At 30.0% G+C, this 26,008-nt stretch overlaps 1 protein-coding gene across 1 annotated transcript in view; it reads right to left on the reverse strand.

Moving 5' to 3' along the window:
- LOC145271179 (uncharacterized protein C1orf50 homolog) overlaps nucleotides 1-26,008 on the reverse strand; it is a 76,057-nt gene that overhangs the window by 305 nt on the left and 49,744 nt on the right. The window contains exons 3-5 of the mRNA XM_080126718.1: nucleotides 22,652-22,738; nucleotides 17,785-17,916; nucleotides 1-155 (exon numbers count right to left, since the gene is read on the reverse strand). The exon at nucleotides 1-155 is cut by the window's left edge and continues 305 nt beyond it. Of these exons, the coding sequence (XP_079982844.1) occupies nucleotides 1-155; nucleotides 17,785-17,916; nucleotides 22,652-22,738 (374 nt within the window). The remainder of the gene's footprint in view (nucleotides 156-17,784; nucleotides 17,917-22,651; nucleotides 22,739-26,008) is intronic.

Below are 26,008 nucleotides of genomic sequence, written 5' to 3' on the forward strand. Positions count from 1 at the left end.
GATTCTGTAGAGATCGTGTTATGTTTCTGCATTATTTTTTCCATTAATTGAATTTCAGATTCCCTCTGCTGGAGTTTCTCCATTGATGTCCATGATTGATCAAATTCAAGACGGAAACCACCCAAGAATTTGCTACTGCAGGAAGTGCCCCATTCCTTAAAGGAAAAAATAAAAATGAATATTAAAATTTATAAAAAAATGACTAATTATAATGAAAATTTTAAAAATATTATAATTAAAAAAAAATTACAAGTCAAATATTTTTTTATTAATATAAATAAAACATTTTTTATTAATATTATAATTAAAAAAAAATTACTACAAGTCAAATATTTTTTTTTTATTAATATAAGTAAAACATTTTTTATTGATATTATAATTAAAAAAAAATTACTACAAGTCAAATATTTTTTTTTTATTAATATAAGTAAAACATTTTTTATTAATATTATAATTAAAAAAAAATTACTACAAGTCAAATATTTTTTTTTTATTAATATAAGTAAAACATTTTTTATTAATATTATAATTAAAAAAAAATTACTACAAGTCAAATATTTTTTTTTATTAATATAAGTAAAACATTTTTTATTAATATTATAATTAAGAAATATAAAAATTATTCATGTTATTTGGATTCATTGGACAACTGTTCTCATCTTGAGTGCGATTTTCACGTTTTGATCGAAGTAACCTCCGACCTTCTTCAGGTGCATCTTGTCAACCTCAGGAATTTGGATGAAATTTCAAACAGAACTCTTTATTTATTTCACAGAGGTAGCATGCTCTCATTCCGTCAGCCATGACTGGATAGAGGTCCTATGTAATTGGCAATTGTATTTTTCAGTCGCCCACGCTGAGGATTGAACCTTCAACATGCAGTAGAATATCACTTTTATAATTGATTTATCCAAGTACTCTAACCACTGCGCCATGGGTCATTGCGGACAGTTCTAGTACAAATTTTTAGAGCCTTAGACCTATTTTTATTTCTAGTAAATATCACTATTTATTACTAATTATTATTACTATATATATATATATGTATATATATATATATATATATATATATATATATCTGTGGAAATATACTTTATTTCCTCATAATATCTACTAATTCTTATTCAAGAAGCTCAATGTAAGTACAGAGCAATATAGTGAATGAATGACAAAAGCTTATATATGACGAGATCCCTGGCGACACCAGATGATCTTGCTTTTCAAATAGAGAAAGAGAAGATGAGAGAGGATGAGGTATGGTTAGGAGGGGGGGGCCATGCTGACACTTGGTCAAGGAAAAACAGATGTTTATGAGAAATGTCCAGAAGAAATAAAATATTTCAATGGGAAATAAATAGTTATCGCTTATCACATCAGTGCCGGGGTGGGGTTTTTAAGAGAAAGACAAACAAGAATTTGTTCCTATATCACGACTGTTACACATCTATCAACAACGGAAAGGTTGTTTTTAAAATCTGTTGATAGGTAGGAAGAATGGGGGTCAAGGGTGAGGGGTCGCCGCCAGGCATTGTTCGACCTGGGGTGACTAATCAGGCCTAATTGGTAATAAGTAAAAACCTCAGTGCAGGTGGGGGTTGAGGTCTGGTAGAGAAAAGCTCTAAGAGAAAAGAAAGAATAACTCCAGAAAGGTGGAAGGGGAATTTCTGATTTGATAAAAACGATTGGTTTTTTAGGGTTAGAGTCTTTTTTTACTGACTGGCATCGAGGCGTCCACATCACTCTCACCCCGCCCGGGGGGGGGGGGGCCCTCATAAGAGCTAAGTTGGAAAGCTCTAGCTGGGAAATTAATTAGAGGAACTTAAGTATACAACCTGCATCATGAAGCTTGGATCAAAGAACTCGACTATAAACAAGTGTAAAACGATTTATGAATAATTATTTTGTTTCGTTATATAAAAATGTCCCAGAGTTCTTCTTTCTTTCTCGATTGCCGGCCTGAATGAAGATGCAGTTTATTTCAGGTATGCCCTGACGCCAGATGATGAAAGAGATGGACTGGATCCAGCACGAAGCCAGAGTGACGGACGAAATCGACAATGTTGCCACACAGACTTAGGGTCATGCACATTTCACGTGCCCTGAGAGCGACGAACACAGCCAAAAGTACATTACAAGTATGCTCACTTGAACCAGGATAGCGACGGATACGGCCCGGCCCTCGGACAAGAGAGGGTGTTAGGGTTATATATATTCCAAAGTTCATGATGTTGACCATGTTACAATTTATTCCTTTAATTCAGTTACGTTCACAATTCTTGACAGTATCTGTTTCCTAGCAACTGTGTACACAGGATAAACTTTACTGTAGGATAGAGATACAAAATAATTTAAAATTGACAATAACAATAAAAAATAAATATATAAAATAAAATAAACATACATATACATAAATAATCACACACACATATGCATATATATATATATATATATATATATATATATATATATATATATATAAGGTAAAATTAAAAGCCAAGAACAATGCGAGATTTTTTTTTTATATAGAATAAAATTAAATGAAAACAAAAGAAATAAATTTCTTTTTTTTGTTGTTTGTTTTTTCTTTTTCACACAAATTTTAACTCTAAACAACAGTCATTTTTTTTTCTGTTGTATTCAATGGTGTTATAAATCTCAATATATTTCAGACCTATTAGTCCTTTTTCAAGAGAAGACAGTGTCTTCTCTTGAAAAAGGACTAATAGGTCTGAAATATATTGAGATCTTCTCTTGAAAAAGGACTAATAGGTCTGAAATATATTGAGATTTATAACACCATTGAATACAACAGAAAAAAAAAATGACTGTTGTTTAGAGTTAAAATTTGTGTGAAAAAGAAAAAACAAACAACAAAAAAAGAAATTTATTTCTTTTGTTTTCATTTAATTTTACTCTATATAAAAAAAATCTCGCATTGTTCTTGGCTTTTAATTTTACCTTATAATTTTCTTCAACAATGCTTCAAGCAAACTACAATCTACTTATATATATATATATACTGACATAATCAAATATATATATATATATATAAAGGGAAAAAAATCACATTTAACTACAACTAGGTTGAAAATAAGTCAACTCACTAGATATCTACGTTCACCGCGAAAAAAAAGTACATACAAAGGAAGGGGTGAATGTAAGGTCAAATGTGCCTTTGTCCTGTAAGTGCCTGCCCATTGGCTGATTAGGAGGGGCGCTGTGGAAACTAGAAAGCTGATTGGCTAACTACAAAGTCAATAGAATGTGCGTATATAAAAACACGAGATAACCACAACCTTCGCATGAATTCTCACGAGAATGAAACGCAGAATTTTCTTTGTAGCTTAATTGCCATATATATTTTTATAACATATATATATATATATATATATATATATATATATATATAGGTGCTTATGTCAACGGATCATCAAATCTAAGGGAGATAACCAGCATAGATATATATATATATATATATATATTCATTTCCAGCATTTTTTTGTGCAACGTCAACGGAGTAAGCAAATATCACTAAAGTTGAATTAAAATTAATATTAATGCCTTTTAGCGATAAAGAAAAAGACTAATATTAAAATAGGTCAATGTAAAAAGAACTTTGGCGCTTATGTCAACGGATCATCAAATCCAAGGGAGATAACCAGCATAAACACAGAAAAAATAAGAATGTTTTGCAAGATATAATTTGGGACGCTGAAATAATCAGTAGAACAATGTAAGAATGTTATCCGAAAAAAAAAAAAAGATTACATAATTACTGTAGCCGAGTTCCGGAAATTGCTGAAGCAGTTTACGAAAAGGAAAGAATGTTAAAAAAAAAAAAATGATTGCACACACAAAATAAGAAATTTGTTTTTCTTTATTTTTGGTAATCAGTCAGCGCCTAGATGATTAAAAAACTTTTTCGAAGGAGATTTTGAAGTATTTAAACCGTCAATTTCTGGCTATGATTAAACTTTAATTTAATAATTTAATTTAATTAATTTTTTTACTATTCTGTAGTTTCATTTTGCAAGGTATAATTTGGGGCGCATAATAATTAACGTAACACAAAACAACGAAAATGGAAAACTTTTCTGAAGTAAAATTTGAAGTATTTAAACCGTCAATGTATTTTTTTTTTTTTTAACGAAAATAAAAATTAAAAAATAAAATAAATTTGTTTTTCTTTAATTTAGGTAATCAGTCATTTCTGTCTATGATTAAAGTAGGAAAAAATAACAACGTTCAAAGATTCTGCTCAAGATAAAGTGTTTGGGTTTTTTGGGGGGGGGCGGGAGTCTCTTAAATAAGCGAAGCATTTTTTGTTGTTTGGATAATTGGACAACAACAACTTGATTAATTAACAAGTTTATTTAATTTTTGTTGTTGATTAATTAACATAGTTTTATTGTAACAGGTTGTTTACTTTTGTTTTGTGTAATACGTTAATTAATAAGTTTATTTTGTTACTTAACATTGTTATATTTTTAAGTTTGTTGATTAACTTCGCTAACTTATTTCTTTTTCGTAAACTGCTTCAGCAATTTCCGGAACTCGGTTACAGTAATTATGTAATCTTTTTTTTTTTTTTTTTTTTTTCAGATAACATTTTTTCATTGTTCAACTGATTATTTCAGCGTCCAAATTATATCTTGCAAAATATGCTTATTTTTGCTATGTCTATACTGGTTATCTCCCTTAGATTTGATGATCCGTTGAATGTTAAATTTAATTTTGTTTTTCCATTTAAATAACAAAAAAATTAGATTTAAATAAACATATTTGCATTTTCCGTGGTAACTTTTTTTTTTTTGGGGGGGGGGTTCTCTTTTTTTCCTTTGGTATTCTTTCACGTTTGTTTTGTTTTTTATTCCTTTAAATTTTACGCGTCATATACTAGCTAAACCAGGGCGGGGGGGGGGGCATCTATAAATATAAAAGCTAAAATATGTGTGCATGTGTGTTCCTTCACCCTAAACTCGGCCTCCTCCTGCTACTACGACAATGACGTCATGTTTGACCTAGAAAACATTGACGTTAGTTTCAACCACCACCTGCAAGCTGCAAGTGTTTTTAAAGGGTTAATTTTATCCGTTCTCAATTGTTTGTCTCTTTGGCGTAGAGGTAACGTGTCAGGCATTTTTTTCCCCGGGTTCGAGCCTGTCTTCCTACCTAAACCTTCTTTCCTCTTTTACACCTCCCCCCCCCTTTTTTTTTTACATTTGTTCGCGGTTTTGCTTTGTTTTGGTTTTTCCAAGTTTTTATAACATCATGTTCTTTTTTTTATATAATATTAAAACAGGGACCCCCCCCCCCTCCTACATACACACCTCCAAACACCCGGGCAATGCTGGGTACCCTCCAACGACTAGTATATATATAAAATATATTTTAGTCATCGACATACAGACCTGTTTCGTTGTTTCACAACTCATCAGTGCCACTAGACTAACACCTATCCCAAGCCGAGGATCGAACCTAGAACCGTCGTGATGACAGTCGGCAGTTCTACCCCTTGACTACGGAAGCGGTGGCCGTAATTAATCTGTCCGAATGTCTATTTAAATAAACATCCGTCCACCACTCGTAAAGGGCTCAAACGTTTGTTTGTAAACAAACCACGAGCTTCGCATTTTTTCAGCTAAATTAAGTAGCAAGTAAGATTATTTACGATAGTGCTCAACCCAAGAGGGGGGCTTTATAAAATATATTTTAGTCATCGACATACAGACATATATATATATATATATATATATGTTTACTTATTACTGTATGTATTATCTATTATTTATAATTAACGGTTCCCATATCGTATTAAATTCTATACTAGACTTACTTAGTAACTAGTTGTCGCGCAGCATATGTGCTGCTTCTTTGAATCGTCTTGCTCTCCACCATTCTTCTCTGTCTTTAATTTTTACTTTGTCCCATAATGGTAGATGGTTTCCCTTTTCCTTCCATATATGGTCAGCCAAAATTCATACTAGAACCGTCCACAACGACCTGTGGAACAGCGGTCATAGTTCTTGAAAAAATCAGTTGTAAAAAAGCGACATTCTCCTGAAAGTTGAAGGTTCAATTCTCAGTGTGGGTGACCGAAAAATACAATTGCAGTCATGGCCGATGGAACGAGAGCATATTACCCCCATGAAGTAAATAAAGTTCTGTTTGAAATTTCGTCAAAATTCTTGAGTTCGACAAGATACGCCTAAAGAAGGTCAGAGAATACATCGATCGAAATGTTGTGAAAATCACACTCAAGATGAGAACAGTAGTCCAAAGAATTCAAATAATACGAATAACCAATCCTCATCAAAAAAATTCACAAACATAAAAATTAAAATGTATAAAAATTTTTGCAATTAAAATTTTTTTTGAATTAATATTACAATGATTATATATAAAAAAATTTTGTATGTCAGTCAAAATTTTTTTTTAAGAATGAATATTGAAATTAAAATTTTTTTGGAATTAATATTACAATGATTATATATAAAAAAATTTTGTATGTCAGTCAAAATTTTTTTTTAAGAATGAATATTGCAATTAAAATTTTTTTTGAATTAATATTACAATGATTATATATAAAAAAATTTTGTATGTCAGTCAAAATTTTTTTAAAGAATGAATATTGCAATTAAAATTTTTTTTGAATTAATATTACAATGATTATATATAAAAAAATTTTGTATGTCAGTCAAAATTTTTTTTTAAGAATGAATATTGCAATTAAAATTATTTTTAATTAATATTACAATGATTATATATAAAAAAATTTGTATGTCAGTCAAAATTTTTTTTTAAGAATGAATATTGCAATTAAAATTTTTTTTAATTAATATTACAATGATTATATAAAAAAAATTTGTATGTCAGTCAAAATTTTTTTTAAAGAATGAATATTGCAATTAAAATTTTTTTTAATTAATATTACAATGATTATATAAAAAAATTTGTATGTCAGTCAAAATTTTTTTAAAGAATGAATATTGCAATTAAAATTTTTTTTAATTAATATTACAATGATTATATATAAAAAAATTTGTATGTCAGTCAAAATTTTTTTTTAAGAATGAATATTGCAATTAAAATTTTTTTTAATTAATATTACAATGATTATATATAAAAAAATTTGTATGTCAGTCAAAATTTTTTTTTAAGAATGAATATTGCAATTAAAATTTTTTTTAATTAATATTACAATGATTATATAAAAAAATTTGTATGTCAGTCAAAATTTTTTTAAAGAATGAATATTGCAATTAAAATTTTTTTTAATTAATATTACAATGATTATATATAAAAAAATTTGTATGTCAGTCAAAATTCTTTTTAAAGAATGTATATTGCAATTAAAATTTTTTTTAAATTAATATTACAATGATTATATAAAAAAATTTGTATGTCAGTCAAAATTTTTTTTAAAGAATGAATATTGCAATTAAAATTTTTTTTGAATTAATATTACAATGATTATATAAAAAAAATTTGTATGTCAGTCAAAATTTTTTTTTAAGAATGAATATTGCAATTAAAATTTTTTTAAATTAATATTACAATGATTATATAAAAAAAATTTGTATGTCAGTCAAAATTTTTTTTTAAGAATGAATATTGCAATTAAAATTTTTTTTAATTAATATTACAATGATTATATAAAAAAAATTTGTATGTCAGTCAAAATTTTTTTTAAAGAATGAATATTGCAATTAAAATTTTTTTTAATTAATATTACAATGATTATATAAAAAAATTTGTATGTCAGTCAAAATTTTTTTAAAGAATGAATATTGCAATTAAAATTTTTTTTAATTAATATTACAATGATTATATATAAAAAAATTTGTATGTCAGTCAAAATTTTTTTTTAAGAATGAATATTGCAATTAAAATTTTTTTTAATTAATATTACAATGATTATATATAAAAAAATTTGTATGTCAGTCAAAATTTTTTTTTAAGAATGAATATTGCAATTAAAATTTTTTTTAATTAATATTACAATGATTATATAAAAAAATTTGTATGTCAGTCAAAATTTTTTTAAAGAATGAATATTGCAATTAAAATTTTTTTTAATTAATATTACAATGATTATATAAAAAAAATTTTGTATGTCAGTCAAAATTCTTTTTAAAGAATGTATATTGCAATTAAAATTTTTTTTAAATTAATATTACAATGATTATATAAAAAAATTTGTATGTCAGTCAAAATTATTTTTAAAGAATGAATATTGCAATTAAAATTTTTTTTGAATTAATATTACAATGATTATATAAAAAAAATTTGTATGTCAGTCAAAATTTTTTTTTAAGAATGAATATTGCAATTAAAATTTTTTTTAATTAATATTACAATGATTATATAAAAAAATTTGTATGTCAGTCAAAATTTTTTTTTAAGAATGAATATTGCAATTAAAATTTTTTTTAATTAATATTACAATGATTATATAAAAAAATTTGTATGTCAGTCAAAATTTTTTTAAAGAATGAATATTGCAATTAAAATTTTTTTTAATTAATATTACAATGATTATATAAAAAAAATTTTGTATGTCAGTCAAAATTCTTTTTAAAGAATGTATATTGCAATTAAAATTTTTTTAAAATTAATATTACAATGATTATATAAAAAAATTTGTATGTCAGTCAAAATTTTTTTTAAAGAATGAATATTGCAATTAAAATTTTTTTTGAATTAATATTACAATGATTATATAAACAAAATTTGTATGTCAGTCAAAATTTTTTTTTAAGAATGAATATTGCAATTAAAATTTTTTTTTAATTAATATTACAATGATTATATAAAAAAAATTTGTATGTCAGTCAAAATTTTTTTTTAAGAATGAATATTGCAATTAAAATTTTTTTTAATTAATATTACAATGATTATATAAAAAAAATTTGTATGTCAGTCAAAATTTTTTTTTAAGAATGAATATTGCAATTAAAAATTTTTTTTATTAATATTACAATGATTATATAAAAAAAATTTGTATGTCAGTCAAAATTTTTTTTAAAGAATGAATATTGCAATTAAAATTTTTTTTAATTAATATTACAATGATTATATAAAAAAATTTGTATGTCAGTCAAAATTTTTTTAAAGAATGAATATTGCAATTAAAATTTTTTTTAATTAATATTACAATGATTATATATAAAAAAATTTGTATGTCAGTCAAAATTTTTTTTTAAGAATGAATATTGCAATTAAAATTTTTTTTAATTAATATTACAATGATTATATATAAAAAAATTTGTATGTCAGTCAAAATTTTTTTTTAAGAATGAATATTGCAATTAAAATTTTTTTTAATTAATATTACAATGATTATATAAAAAAATTTGTATGTCAGTCAAAATTTTTTTAAAGAATGAATATTGCAATTAAAATTTTTTTTAATTAATATTACAATGATTATATAAAAAAAATTTTGTATGTCAGTCAAAATTCTTTTTAAAGAATGTATATTGCAATTAAAATTTTTTTAAAATTAATATTACAATGATTATATAAAAAAATTTGTATGTCAGTCAAAATTTTTTTTAAAGAATGAATATTGCAATTAAAATTTTTTTTGAATTAATATTACAATGATTATATAAAAAAAATTTGTATGTCAGTCAAAATTTTTTTTTAAGAATGAATATTGCAATTAAAATTTTTTTTAATTAATATTACAATGATTATATAAAAAAAATTTGTATGTCAGTCAAAATTTTTTTTTAAGAATGAATATTGCAATTAAAATTTTTTTTAATTAATATTACAATGATTATATAAAAAAAATTTTGTATGTCAGTCAAAATTTTTTTTTAAGAATGAATATTGCAATTAAAATTTTTTTTAATTAATATTACAATGATTATATAAAAAAATTTGTATGTAAGTCAAATTTTTTTTTTTAAGAATGAATATTGAAATTAAAATTTTTTTTAATTAATATTACAATGATTATATATAAAAAAATTTGTATGTCAGTCAAAATTTTTTTTAAAGAATGAATATTGCAATTAAAATTTTTTTTAATTAATATTACAATGATTATATAAAAAAAATTTGTATGTCAGTCAAAATTTTTTTTTAAGAATGAATATTGCAATTAAAATTTTTTTTAATTAATATTACAATGATTATATAAAAACAATTTTGTATGTCAGTCAAAATTCTTTTTAAAGAATGTATATTGCAATTAAAATTTTGGTTATAATCAAGTAAAGTCACCTTAAATTTTTTGCGAACCTGTTTCCTGAAGTGGCGAGGATTCAGGAAAGTCTTTCATGGTTTTGCATGACTAGCACGACAGACTAATGATGCAAAATTTGCTAGAATTCCTGTGGCGGCGGCGAATCAAAGATGACTGGAAATATTTGGTATTGGATACATTTTTTTTTTATTTATAATAATATTTTTATTTTTTTATTCATAAAAATTTTTTTAAAATTTTTATTAATAATTTTTCTTTTATTTATAATTATTTTTTTATTTATAATAATATTTTTATTTTATTTATAATAATTTTTTATTTTATTTATAATAATTTTTTATTTTATTTATAATAATTTTTTATTTTTTATTTATAATTTAAAAAAATTTTTATTAATAATTTTTGTATTTGTAATAATTTTTTTATTTATAATAATTTTTTTATTTTTTATTAATAATAATTTTTTAATATTTTTATTTATAATAATTTAAAAAAAAATTTTATTAATAATTTTTTTATTTATAATAATTTTTTTATTTTTTTATTTATAATAATTTTTTTATTTTTTATAATAACTTTAAAAAAAATTTATTTTATCCAATTTTCACCCCAAACAAGGCACAGTGCCACTTTGAAGTAGGGGACATAAATTGCAGGAATATTATGAAGGGAGTTGAGCAGCAAGATGTTTGTTCACATGAACTTCTGCATGTCAGTACAGTTGGGGAAGCAGGAACCCGGAAGGGAGTTCCAAAGTCTAGCAGTTCTGGGGAAAGGAACTCTTAGAGCAAAAGGCTTTCTTACACCTAGGGATCTCTACTGTGAAGGGATGGAATTTAGCTGTTTGTCAGGGGTATTCACATCGAGGGGTACAAGTGCTTGTAGTTCATCAGAGCATTCACCATTAAAATACTTGTAGAACAAGCAGAGGGATGCAACATCTCGTCGATGGGACAGAGGTTGAAACTTAGATGACAGTTCAGGACCTATCAGGTTGGTGACTTTCTTTTGAACCCTGTCCAGGAGCGAGAGACAAGTAACAGATGCGCCAGCCCAAATGTGACAACAGTACTCCATACATGGCTGAATGGTGGCCTTATAGAGGTACAGGATACTTTCGGGCATAAGTAGCTTTCTAGCACGGTAGAGAGAGCCCACCTTCTTCGCAACAGCCTTGGCAATTTCATTTCATTTCATGAGCATATTTTTTTGATAAAATCTCAAAGAAATAGTTTTATTTCTTTAAAAAAAATCATTTCATAAACATATTTATCTTATAAAATAACTACCGGAGGTTTTTTTTTTTTTTTACAAAGGCATCACCACTGATAAGGGTTAAAGAGTGTACAGTACTGGACAATAAAGTAATCGTTAGTAATGGAAATTTGGTAAATTTGTTGACTTATATGGAACGGCTCATCAAAAACTTGGGGTTTGTATTACTGTATACATAGATTCGAAAAAGTTGTCAAAAAAACAAATATATAACAAATAAATGTTATCAAAGGCAAGATAAGTTACTTTCCTACCAAACTGGATATATTTTTTGTGTTTTTATTCAATGTAACATGTTTATTCAGCTCGAAAACCATACAGTGTTTACCGATGTATTGGAACATTCAAGATGGCGTCTTATTCTCTCTTTAACACGGTAAGTGTGGGAAAAGATGTTATAAATAAAAAACCGGATAAAATACTGTTAAAAACTTGCTCAATATATGTTACCGTAACATAGGTTGACATATATTCAGTGGGTTTTTAATAGTATTTTGTATAGTTTTTTATTTATAACACCTTTTTCTATACTTACAGTGTTAAAGAGGGTGTGAGACGCCATCTTGAATTTTCGAATACATCGGTAAACACTGTATATTTTTCGAGCTGAATAAATATGTTACATTGAATAAAAACACAAAAAATATATCCAGTTTGGTAGAAAAGTAACTTATTTTGCCTTTGATAACATTTATTTGTTATATATTTGTTTATTGACAACTTTTATGAATCTATGTGTACAGTAATACAAACCCAAAACTTGTTTACGTTAGATTTGATGACAACCATATTGTAATAAGCTGGAAAGCAGGAACACGGAAGACAATTCCAAAGGCATGCAGTTCTACGAAAGAAGCTTTGCTCATGGAATCTACGTTTAGGTTTAGGCACAAATAAAGAGTGGGGGAAATTATTGATAATGTTTTCTGCTAGACAGGTGTTTCTTGTGAAAGTCTGGCAAGGTGGGGGGGGGAACCATAGATTGGAGCTCAGTCGAGCACTTTCCATGAAAATAACAAAGCAGAGACAAACTTGCAAACATCTCTTCTGTGAGAAAGAGGTTGCAGGGAAGAGAAAAGGACATCTACGAGGCTACAAAGTCTATTTTGAACTCTATCAAGGCAGGATAACTTCTTTCTAGCAGCTCCTGCCCAGATGTAGCAACAGTACTCCATCCTTGGACGTATCTGGCTCTTATATAGATAGAAAATTGCATCAGTAGTGAGATATCTACTGGATCGTTAGAAGGATCCCACCATGGCATTGCCCGGTATGGTGATGGTGGTGGTGGTGGTTGTGGGGTAAAACAAAGCAACAATATACAACAAAGCAACAATATACAACAAAGCAACAATATACAACAAAGCAACAATATACAACAAAGCAACAATATACAACAAAGCAACAATACACAACAAAGCAACAATACACAACAAAGCAACAATATACAACAAAGCAACAATATACAACAAAGCAACAATATACAACAAAGCAACAATATACAACAACGCAACAATATACAACAAAGCAACAATATACAACAAAGCAACAATATACAACAAAGCAACAATATCCAACAAAGCAACAATATCCAACAAAGCAACAATATCCAACAAAGCAACAATATCCAACAAAGCAACAATATCCAACAAAGCAACAATATACAACAAAGCAACAATATACAACAAAGCAACAATATCCAACAAAGCAACAATATCCAACAAAGCAACAATATCCAACAAAGCAACAATATCCAACAAAGCAACAATATCCAACAAAGCAACAATACACAACAAAGCAACAATACACAACAAAGCAACAATACACAACAAAGCAACAATACACAACAAAGCAACAATATACAACAACAATAAAATGGAAAATAAAGTTACGAACATTACATCGGACCCGAAATTTGAAATCCATCTGCGTGTTGATTTTGAAAATAGTGACAAAACAATTGTCTGTGCGTGTATATTTATCTATATATCTATAAAAGTGAAATTGTGTGCGTGTGTGTGTGTGTGTACATTACGCAATAACTCTGTCAATTTTAAGTCTACAGACTCGAAATTTGATATACAGGATTCCGAGATTTGGGAAGATCTTCGTGATTAGTTTTCAGACAGAAATTTGGCTGTTAAGGGGTCAAAGTTCAACTCCTCCAACAATTTTGGGTCTAAATACTTGACATTTTAGATATGGGTTCTTTGGACATGGCTCTAACTTAATAACTTGATTTAAGCCCAAAACAATAAATGTTAAGGGGTCATAATAGGGGTCAAATTTTAAAAATTTGACCTCTGCGGTCTTGACCAAATTACCAGACAATTTCAGATCTAAACATTTGGAATTTTACATAAAGGGTATTCAAAGATAGGACAAACTTTTAATTGGTTTGGGTTGAAAATTTGAGCTCCAAATATATAAATCTATGTATGTATGTTTGCATGTCTGCCTAAAACTTTCGACAGAGGCGATGGATTTCACAAGATCAGTATCGTTTTGAAGCTCGACCCTTCAGACGACAAATACCGAAAAATTGGCTGAAAACATTTATTTTTTTTTACTCTCAACTGGGCGCTTTTCTACAGGGCGGGGTTGCTTTTTTTGCCAATATTTTCAAAAGTCATCCCCTCTTTTCAATTGACTAGCCTTAATTTAAACCTACGTCACTTCCAGTTTGGCGACGGACGCAACAGCAAAGACATCACATTTTTTTTTTCATGTTCTTTTCCTCTTTTGCAGTATGAGTTTGAGCCTACTAATTTCAAAGTCCAAACAGGGGGGGGACGTAGCTATAGGTAGATGAGAATCCTATAGACCAAGGCATCTCAGCGTGTATTCAAGCGAAAATTTCAAAGTCCAAACAGGGGGGGACGTAGGTATAGGTAGATGAGAATCCTATAGACCAAGGCATCTCAGCGTGTATTCCATTGAAAATTTCAAAGTCCAAACAGGGGGGGACGTAGGTATAGGTAGATGAGGAGCTACTAGACCAACACATGTCAACGTATATTCCATTGAAAATTTCTAAGTTCAAAACAGTGTAAGTAAGTGTCTGGAAGTGCCCGATCGATGCCTACTGCCATGTTGGGTACATGTAGGCGTTGCAAAATGCCTTCTAATCTGGGCATCCAGGCTAGTCTTATCTTACATAAATTGAGCGTCAGTTTTTGAGTGGCATAAAAGATTCAAGGAAGGCAGGGACTCTGTGAGGAATGATGAGAGGTGTGGAAGGAACAAGTGGCGATGTGTCTTGTTTGGCGTGAACATGAGTTAAAAAAAAAAAAAAAAAAAAAAGGCACATTCATGGAAGGTTTTATCAATTTAAGTGGAAATTCTTTTTCTAGATTTTTTTTTGACAGTGGAATTTGAACGGAATCGATCTTTTAGTCCAAGCTTGGAAACTAAAATTACCGTTCGAAATTCCGTGTAGATTCCAGAGTTTGACAAGCTACACCTAAAGAAGATGAGATGTTACATGAAGCTAAGAACAGCAGTTTAAAAAGTCCATACAGATAATGAAGTCATAGAGTTATGTTTTTGGTTTGTTTTCAGAATGTTGTAATATCTATATTTAGCTGCTTGTCGGGGGTATTTACGTCGAGGGGGTACAAGTGCTTGTAGTTCATCAGAGCATTCACCATTAAAATACTTGTAAAACAGGCAGAGGGATGCAACATCTTGTCATTGGGACAGAGGCTGAAGCTTAGATGACAGTTCAGGACCTATCAGGTTGGCGACTCTCTTTTGAACCTTGTCCCGGAGACTAGTAGCAGATGCACCAGCCCAAATGTGACAACAATATTTCATCCATGGGCGAATGGTGGTCTTCTAGAGGTACAGGATACTTTCAGGTGTAAGTAGCTTTCTAGCACGGTAGAGAGAGCCCACCTTCTTCACAGCAGACTTGGCAATGTAATTTCATTTCATTTCATAAACATTTTTTTGATAAAATTGCAAAGAAATAGTTTTATTTCTTTAAAAAAATCATTTCAGATACATATTTAACTTATAAAATAAGTAGCGGAGGTTTTTTTTTTTTTTTTACATAGGCATCACCACTTATCAAGGCCAAGAGGCCACTCAAGGATAAGGGTTAAAGAGTGTACACCTAGGGATCTCTACTGAGTAGGGTGGAATTTAGCTGTTTGTCAGGGGTATTCACATCGAGGGGGTACAAGTGCTTGTAGTTCATCAGAGCATTCACCATTAAAATACTTATAGAACAGACAGAGGGATGCAACATCTCGTCGATGGAACAGAGGTTGAAACTTAGATGACAGTTCAGGACCTATCAGGTTGGTGACTTTCTTTTGAACCCTGTCCAGGAGCGAGAGACAAGTAACAGATGTGCCAGCCCAAATGTGACAACAATACTCCATACATGGGCGAATGGTGGCCTTATAGAGGTACAGGATACTTTCAAGCATAAGTAGTTTTCTAGCACGGTAGAGAGAGCCCACCTTCTTCGCAACAGCCTTGGCAATTTCATTTCATTTCATGAGCATATTTTTTTGATAAAATTTCAAAGAAATAGTTTTCTTTCTTTAAAAAAAATCATTTCATAAACATATTTATCTTATAAAATAACTAGCAGAGGTTTTTTTTTTTTTTACATAGGCATCACCACTTATCAAGGCCAAGAGGCCACCCGAGGATAAGGGTTAAAGAGTGTACAGTAGAAATTGGACTATAAAGTACCTATTTACTATGCCTCCCCACGGGACAGAGTTAGACACCAGGGTCGTTTTTTTACGTGGAGAAAAGGTACAAAAATAAAAATTGGCTCAGTCGTGAAGGATTTCTCCTCCACCGAAAGAGAGCAAGAAATGGAAGTGCAGCATCTGAAGAACAGATACTACACTTTGATCTTGACCAAATCGGTGAATTTGTTGACTTATATGAAACGGCTCATCTAAAACTTGGGTACTTGTACAGTTTAGTCAAGACATTAAAAAATGAAAATATCGAAAAAAGATTATATTGCACGTATCGGTTATAGAACGAAGTTCTCTGGAAAAAAATGTCACTTAATTTCAACAAGTAGTTTTTTTTTTTACAGCGGAAAAACATGTTTTTATGAGAGCGCGTTGAAGGCGGCCATCTTGGATTTTTAAAAAATTGTTTGAATTTTAGAAATAACAAAGGGATATAACTCCAGTTAAAGCGCTGACACCCCTTCCCATCTTTAATACTAGCTAAATCGAACATTTTGTTCGGTATTATAACAAATGGTTTTTTTCGCTGTAAAATAAAACTACTTGATGAAATTAAGTGAAAATTTTTTTCAGAGAACTTCATTCCATAACGGATACATACAATTTAAACTTTTTTCGATATTTTCATTTTTTTAATGTCTTGACTAAACTGTACAAATACCAAAACTTGTTTACGTTAGACTTGAAGACAACCGTATTGTAGCCAGCTGGAAAGCAGGAAAATGGAAGACAATTCCATAGGCGTGCAGTTCTAAGAAAGAAGCTTTGCTCATGGAATCTATCGACTAAAATATTGTGAAAACAACACTCAAGCTAAGAACAGTAGTTTGAAGAATCCAAATAGCACAAATAATGAATCTTCAAACAAATTTTAAAAAGTCATAGAATTATGTTTTTTGTTTGTTTTCAGAATGTTGTAATATCTATATTCTTATCAATTTGTTTTCTGACAAGGAAAATATGATAAAGTGGATGAGGATGATTTTTTTTTTTTTTACCTGAGGTGAAATAATTGAAAGATTACATAAATTGAGCATCAGTTTTTGAGTGGCATAAAAGATTCAAGGAAGGCAGGGACTCTGTGAGGAATGATGAGAGGTGTGGAAGGAACTAGTGGTGATGTGTCTTGTTTGGCGTGAACATGAGTAAAAAAAAAAAAAAAAGGAAGGTTTTATCAATTTAAGTGGAAATTCTTTTTCTAGATTTTTTTTTGACAGTGGAATTTGAACGGAATCGATCTTTTATTCCATCAAGCTTGGAAACTAAAATTACCGTTCGAAATTCCGTGTAGATTCCAGAGTTTGACAAGCTACACCTAAAGAAGATGAGATGTTACATCGACTAAAACATTGTGAAAACTAAAACTAAGAACAGCAGTTTGAAGAATCCAAATAGCACAAATAATGAATCTTCATCGAACAAATTTTAAAAAGTCATAGAATTATGTTTTTTGTTTGTTTTCAGAATGTTGTAATATCTATACTATTATCAATTTGTTTTCTGGCCAAGGAAAATATGATAAAGTGGAGGAGGATGAGGATGATGTTTTTGGGGTTTTTTTTTTACCTGAGGTGAAATAATTGAAAGATGACTTTGTCCCGATGGTTTCTGATATAAGTAATAAATTGTCCCCGGCTTTTTGACAAGATTGCAGGCGGCCTGGTGCAGCATTGTGTCACGGTGTGATTCTTCTAAGACCTGAAAAAATAGAAATTAACGGAAAAGAAATGCGATAATTTCAAAAGATCATATTTGTCTATCTACAAAATGCCTTTAATAAGTTTCCAGACTTTTTTTTTTTTACAAAAGCATTTAAAATTATTGTAGACTGTTGAAAATACACTACGTTACTACTATATATCTTGTGACTGTAGAATAATCAAAAGAACTGTAGTAGTCAATAACACACAACAATAATAATAATAATAATAATAGCAGCAACACTTACCATGCACAAGACTGACACCAGATTGAGCTGGACTGAGGGCTCGTATTTATGTACAAGCATCAGCCAATCATAATCCAAAGAATAGACTGGCCCATGTGTGCACAATGGAATCTCCCATTGTGCCATAAATAGTTCTCCTCTTTCATGAGAGGTAACTTTAGTCTTTGCCAAGTTATCCACAACTTGAACGCTGACCGAAAGTCCACCACACAATCCAACTTTCAAGTTCAAATCAACAGCTACAGCAGGAATTGGAATACACCCTACTAAAGCCTGATTGTCACAGCTGGTGAATTTTAAAAATGCAATCTGGACGTAAGGACACTTTCGAAGAACGATATGCAATAAAATTCTGTTTCAAACTTGAAAAAAATGTCACAGAAACGTATGGAATGCTTCAGATTGTTTTTGGACAATCTTACATAAATTGAGCATCAATTTTTGAGTCCTGGATATGACCTTAAACTATATCCGATGGTGAGGCCCCACCTTGCGGGCCTTAGGGAGTGTGGAGCCACCGTTTAATTGCCATTGCTCCCAGATCCACTCTGACCCGGAGTGGTAGTACCTGTTAGAGTCCCAACTATGGGTTAAATAGAATCCAACTTAAAAAAAAAAATATACTCCATTAAAAATCGTTCCTCAAAATAACTAGATTCGGCATTAAATAACCTGAAAAAGGTTTTTTTTTTGTTTTTTGTTTTTTTTTACATGGGTGTCACCACTTATCAAGGCCCAGAGGCCACTCGAGGATAAGGGTTAATAGGTATACATTAGTCATTGTGATTTTAGCATAGTAAACAGTGGGAATTTTGTAACTTGGATTACTTAGGGGGACGATTCAATTAGAACTTGTTCACATTGGACTTTTTCTTTTTTTTTTTTTTTTTTCATAGGTATCAACACATTATCAAGGCCAAGAGGCCACTCAAGGATAAAGGTTAAAGAGTGTACAGTAGAAATTGGACAATATAATAATCATTAGTAATGAAAATTTGGTAAATTTGATAACTTATATGGAACGGCTCATCAAGAACTTATTTACGTTAGACTTGAACACAACCATATTGTAGTCAGCCGGAAAGCAGGAAAACGGAAGACAATTCCACAGGCGTGCAGTTCTAAGAAAGAAGCTTTGTTCATGGAATCTACGTTTAGGTTTAGGCACAGATAAAGAGTGGGGGGGAATTATTGATAGTGTGTACAGCTAGACGAGTGTTTCTTGTGAAAGTTTGGCGAGGGGGGACCATAGATTGAAGCTCAGTTGAACACCTTCCATGAAAATAACGATACATCAGAGACAGACTCGCAACATCTCTTCTGTGAGATAGAGGTTGCAAGGAAGAGAAAAGGACATCTCCTACGAGGCTACGAAGTCTATTTTGAACTCTATCAAAGCAGGACAAGTCCTTTCTAGCAGCTCCTGCCCAGATGTGGCAACAATATTCCATCCTTGGACGTACCTGGCTCTTATATAGAGAATAGCATCAGCAGTGAGATATTTACCGGATTGATAGAAAGATCCCCTCGACATGTTCACATGAAGACTTCCATATGACCTTCCAGAAATTGTTGGAACAGTACAACAAGTACACTGCAGCCAGAGGAGATTACTTTGAAAAGTTAGAGTTTCATTTGTGTACTATCAATAAAAATGCCCATATGCAAAAAGTCTGGAAACTTATTTTAGACATCTCATAATAATACGTTCCACTCAAAACTCAAAATCCACAAAAAATGCAATCAAAAAATAATAAATAATAAAAAATAATGGGTATATTCGTGTAGCGGTCTGTGATATAATGGTCGAGCAAATGGTAAGTGGATTCTTGGACACTGTGAGAGAGCGCTTCCAGCAGTGTTGCCAATTTAGCAATTTTTCCGCTAGATCTGAAGATTTCGTTTGCGATCTAGGTAAAATTTTCATCTAGCGGGTTTTTTTCTAGAAAATTTGGCGATATTCGACACCTACAATTTAAGATTTTAAAAAATAAAGAAAAGCGCTTGAAAATACTTTACAACATAAACTCTACTCATTCAGGTAAAAAAGTAGCATTTATCATCTTTCATAACAATTATCGGGTTTGTATTACTGTACACATAGATTCGAAAAAGTTGTCAAAAAAAAAAATATATAGCAAATAAATGTTATCAAAGGCAAGATAAGTTACTTTTCTACCAAACTGGATATATTTTTATAGTGTTTTTATTTAATGTAACATGTTTATTCAGCTCGAAAAACATACAGTGTTTACCGATGTATTGGAAAATTCAAAATGGCGCCCGACTCGCTCTTTAACATGGTAAGTTTAGGAAAATACTTTTCGAAACTCGCTCAATATATGTTACCGTGACATAGGCTGACATATATTCGGTAGGTTTTTAATAGCATTTTGTCTAGTTTTTTTATTTTTAACACCTTTTCCCAAACTTACCGTGTGTGTGTGTGTGTTGGGGGGGGGGGTAGATAAAAAAAAAGAAGGCTCGAATTAAAAAAAAAAAAAAAAAAAAAAAAAATCAGTGAAAAAAGTTTTGGGAGGGAGATTATTTTATGTACACAAGTAGCCCCGTTGCAGCCATATGTATATATATATACATACAAGTAGCCCCGTTGCAGCCAGATGGCTGCATATTGTGAAAGAAAAGCGAGTAAGTACAGTGTATTTACACAACCAATATTTACGAAACTAAAGTTAGCAATTATTTATTTTTCCATCGGTTCTCCTGTAGGAGATGTCTCCTTGAACTACTTTAACAAAAAAAAATATTGTATTTTCAACCAATATTAACGGGTAAAAATATTCATTTAATGACCGGCGGTCTAAACTGACCACCCTGGTCAAATCAGAGAAAGTTTTGTTTTTTTAATTTTTTTTTTTTTTAATCAGACGGAGAAAATAGAAGTATTTATTTTTTAAAAGTAAACAAAAACAATCTTGTATTTTTCAACCAATATTAATCGAAACCTTTTTACTTACTTTCTTTTTGTTTTTGGGTTGCAAATCAGATAAAGGCCTTCTTTTTTTTTATTTTGTTAATCAGACGGAGAAAATGGAAGTAATTTTTTTTAAAATAAAAAAAGATCTTTTTTTTTTCAACCAATATTAATTGTTGACTGCTGCTGCTACTCCCACCGATTTAATGCCTCTCACCACCACTTTGCCTAATGGCTGCTGATGCTACTCCCACCAATTTAACTCCTATTACCACTACTACTTTACATTTCTTTGCATTTATTTTGCATTTCCATACATAAAACATGGATATAAATACCACTAAAACATTCACTGGGTCATATGCTTCATTTTGGTACCTAAATTGCCTGGGTGGGTTGCCTGTAGGCCGACTTAAACCGCATCACACACACACACACAGTACAGAAATTTATAATAGGATATTTATAGTTATCTCTAAGTATGTGTCACCTGACATTTACAAAAGTTTTGCCCAAACAAACTTTTTCTTTTGAATTTTTTTTTTAAATACACATTCCTCGAGTTGTGTCACCAGACATTTAAAATCTAAGGGCAATGAATGTGTGCTAGATTACTAACTAAAGACTTACCTTTAAAAAGTTGATTTTTAGGGTATTCGGATTTTTATTCCATATTGTTTTCACTGGTCGTCATGTTTGTTTTTGTTTTTTCAAAGCAAACATGGCGACTAGTGATTATACTTCAATTAAAAAATTTTTTAAATTATATTTAAATTTTAAAAAAAATTTGGGGCGCTCCTACACTATTAGGACGAGATTTTGTAGTCGATAAATGGAGTTTTCAGATAAAAACCAATGGTTTCTACTGTTTTTTTTGTCAATTCTAATAAATTACAATGTTAGTTTCAAAATTATGCAGTCGAAATTACCTGAATATTACTGAGTTATTAAAAAAACAACTGTAATCGTGTTAGCAGGTGAAAAAATCCTGGCCATCTTGTTTAAATTGAAATAGAAAATTACTTCCCTTTTGAACTGTGTCTTAAGATCATTTTCATGAAATTCTATTTTTTTATTTTCTTTAAGGAATAATTTTTTACCTTATCGATTTTTGTAATTTTTGGATATACAAAGATACCATTGTTTTCATGTGAAATTCAGTTTTACGATTTCCAAAATTTCGTCCTAATAGTGTAATATTTTTTTGTTTAATTATATTTATATGAAAAAAATTTTTTTTAATTATATTTAAATGAAAAAAAATTTTTTTAATTATATTTAAATGGAAAAAAATTTTTTTAATTATATTTAAATAAAAAAATTTTTTTTAATTATATTTAAATAAAAAAAAATTTTTTTAAATTATATTTAAATGAAAAAAATTTTTTTTTAATTATATTTAAATGAAAAAAATTTTTTTTAATTATATTTAAATGAAAAAAAAAATTTTTTTTAAATATATTTAAATGAAAAAAAAAATTTTTTTTTAATTATACTTAACTCTTTAAAAAAGTTTTTTTTTTTTTATTATAAAAGAATAAGAAATTAACCTTTCTTGCTTTTTCTTGTAAGTGCCGGATCTGTTCAGCAATGACGGACAGCTGGTTCACGGTGTTGGCTTTCACAAATTCATTTCCCTGCAACGAAAGAACAAACAGAAGCAAGATTAAACGTATGATGAGTGATAAAATTTTATCAATAAATATATTTGACTAGCAGGGATGCTCGGCGTTGCCCGATCATAAAATACGCTTAAATATTTAATTTACGTAGATTTTGTATTTATTATCATAGTACGTCACTGTCATAGGAGAACATATTTTCTCCTATGATTGGATTAAGAAATATATAAATATTTCTCATAATATAAATATGTTTGATATATTAATTAAAACATAAAGACGTTTCTAGAATGTCGTTATTCGTAAAAATAAATAATAATCGGCGTCTATAAATATAAAAAGGCGTTTTACGCCTTTTTGTTCTTTTTTGGAGTCTCTAGAAGGTTCCAGGAAATTCTTAAAAAACTCATATAAAAGAAACGCTATTGGTGGGTAAAGTCAGTTCGTGACATATTTTTGGGGTGTACACATAGGCAACCAACGTCCGAATTCCGGCTTCCTCATAAAGGCCGTAAAAAACAAAAATCTCACTGAAGGAAGAACTGCTGTTTGGATTCTGGTAAAGTCTTTATTTATTCTTTGAGTTTGTTGACCGAAAAGCACATACGTATAGAGCAAACCATTTCAAAACACAATACATAAAGAAATACTTTCTTTATGATCTAAGGGAGACAATTTTATTAGCGAGTTGTCGCCCTTCAAAAAATAATAATCTTTTTCTTTTTTTTTCTTGTTAATTTATTTTTTAATAAATTTCTTTTTCATTAAATGTTTTTCTTTTGTTTTAATTTTTATTACATGTGGGTGCTGGTAAATCCCTAGAACATACGAGCTATCATCAGCACACGTATGTAATAGTCACAAACACGCTAACACACCAGTTCTCGCCTGATCACCGAAGTTAAGCAACGTTGAGCCTGGCCAGTACCAGGTGGGTGACCATTTGGGAAGGCAAGGTAAAAATACCAGGTTGGGAAACTGGCGCGGTCTACCCTTCTCTTATTAGTTTTTTTCGGTTTTATTATGGGATGATCATCTTTTTACATGTAATTGTATTCATGCAGATATTCTACATGATTTATACTTGCGTAATATTTGCGTAAAAAGTTTATAATAAGCACAAACAAAAAACAGTAAATCATAAGCTAAACGTTTTTGTTTTGATTATCATTATAGTACGTCACAAACACGCTAACACACCAGTTCTCGCCTGATCACCGAAGTTAAGCAATGTTGAGCCTGGCCAGTACCAGATGGGTGACCATTTGGGAAGGCTAGGCACTGTATGTGCTGCAAGGTAAAAATACCAGGTTGGGAAACTGGCGCGGTCTACCCTTCTCTCAAGGGTAGATGGGCCTATCTCAAGTCGTGGTAGGCAACCCATCTAGTGATGGCGTCACAATAAATGATAGCCTTGGCGAAGCATCAAATATTTCCAGCGATTAGAAAAAAAACGTGAAAGATTTTGCGGAATTTGTTCACGTTTCACCTGCGCCTGCTGGCATTGGATGAAACATTTCTATTTTTTTTTTTATTATTTTATTATAGAGTCACATCTTTGAATGCGTTCGTCATGAGGCCCTGGTCTTGTGCAGCCAATATCAACCTCTCTTGGTCGTAATGGAGGGATCCTCTTTTGAGCCAGTCCAGGGAACCATCCCTATCAATATATTCTTGGGATAGTTCAGTCGGTAGGTATTTTGCCCGTTTATGGTTGGTCCATTCTTCTGTTTTAACACTATGGAACTGGCTAGTGTATTTTTTTCCGACTTTTCTGGGCTATGTCAGTGGCAGGCTTGTTTGGGTTCTCAGTATCATTTGTAAGGCAATCGTTAGTGGCAAGTTGTGTTATAGATGTTGTACTACTTGCTCGGTTCTCATAATGGTCTTTAATTTTCATAAGCTTTGGATTACAGGAACTTATTATGTACTGACCTATGCTGACGATTGTAGCTCTGTGTTGATGATTGACTTCCGAGAGTCCCATACCTCCTTCTCGCCTGAGTAGGTACAAACGAGGCATGCACTGGTTTCGATAAATAACTCGGTACAAGGTTAACATTTTCCTTGTCTTTGTGTCAAGCCAATTTATGTCTTTCTGAGGCCAGTCAATAATGCCAAAACTATATGTTAGTACTGGCATGGCAAGTTGGTTAATTGCCGTAACTTTGTTCTTGTTTGTGATTTCAGTTTTGCAGATTTTTCTTACCCGGTGTAAATATTCTTGGCTTAGTTTCTCTCTCATCTTTGAATGCTGGATGGACTCATTTTCATCAATGCCGAGGTATTTGTATGTTTCCTGTTCATCCAGTTCTCTGATTACACTATTTTCAGCGTGCTGTATATTTTCAGTAGATATCTTCTTATTTTTTTAACTTTGACCCCTATTATGACCCCTTAAAATTTATTGTTTAGGGCTCAAATAAAGTTATTAAGTTAGATCCATGTCCAAGGAATCTATATCTAAAATTTCACGTGTTTAGACCCAAAATTGTTGGAGGAGTTTGGTAGTTCTCAATCGTTGAATCGGTCAAATCGTTGAACTTTGACCCCTTAATCGCCAAATTTCTGTCCGAAAACTGACCACATCGATTTTCCCAAATCTCAGTACACTGTATATCAAATTTCGAATTTGTAGGCTTAAAATTGACAGAGTTATTGCTTAGGGAAATGTACACAGACACACACAGACACTTTCCCTTTTAAATATATATAAATATATATATATATATATATATATATATATATATATATATATATATATGTGTGTGTGTATTTTTTTCATAAGTTTTCATTTCAGTTTCAATTCAAGTTGATGCACCCAAGTCATATGAATATATAGATATTTTAAATCACAACATTATAATATTGATAGAAAATTGACTTTATAATAATATATATGAAATCTGCATGTTTTAAAATATCATACTTAAGCATATTTTACAGTGTTTTTCATTCTATTGGGGATAAACCAGCTCCCCATAAAAAGGGGAATGTCCAAATGAATAGCAATTGTCTTATATGACGGTTTTCACCACATTGATCAAAGCTGATTTGCTTTCTGGACGTCCCTCCAATAGTTTCTCTTTATTTATACTAAAAAGCCGAACAAACACGGGACACAACAAACACGCGAAAGAACGGAATAGAGTGAATTTTATAAAAGTCGATCAAAATAAATGTAGACACAAAGTCCCTTCGCAAATCGTAGATATTATGATCTAGGGGGTATATAAACAGTTCTAAGAAATTGTAACCCCCCCCCCCACGGAGAACCTCCGAGAA

The sequence above is a fragment of the Euprymna scolopes genome, chromosome 46 (assembly GCF_053919585.1).
Source record: "Euprymna scolopes isolate OS-2025 chromosome 46, ASM5391958v1, whole genome shotgun sequence".
Taxonomy (NCBI): Eukaryota; Metazoa; Mollusca; class Cephalopoda; order Sepiida; family Sepiolidae; genus Euprymna; species Euprymna scolopes.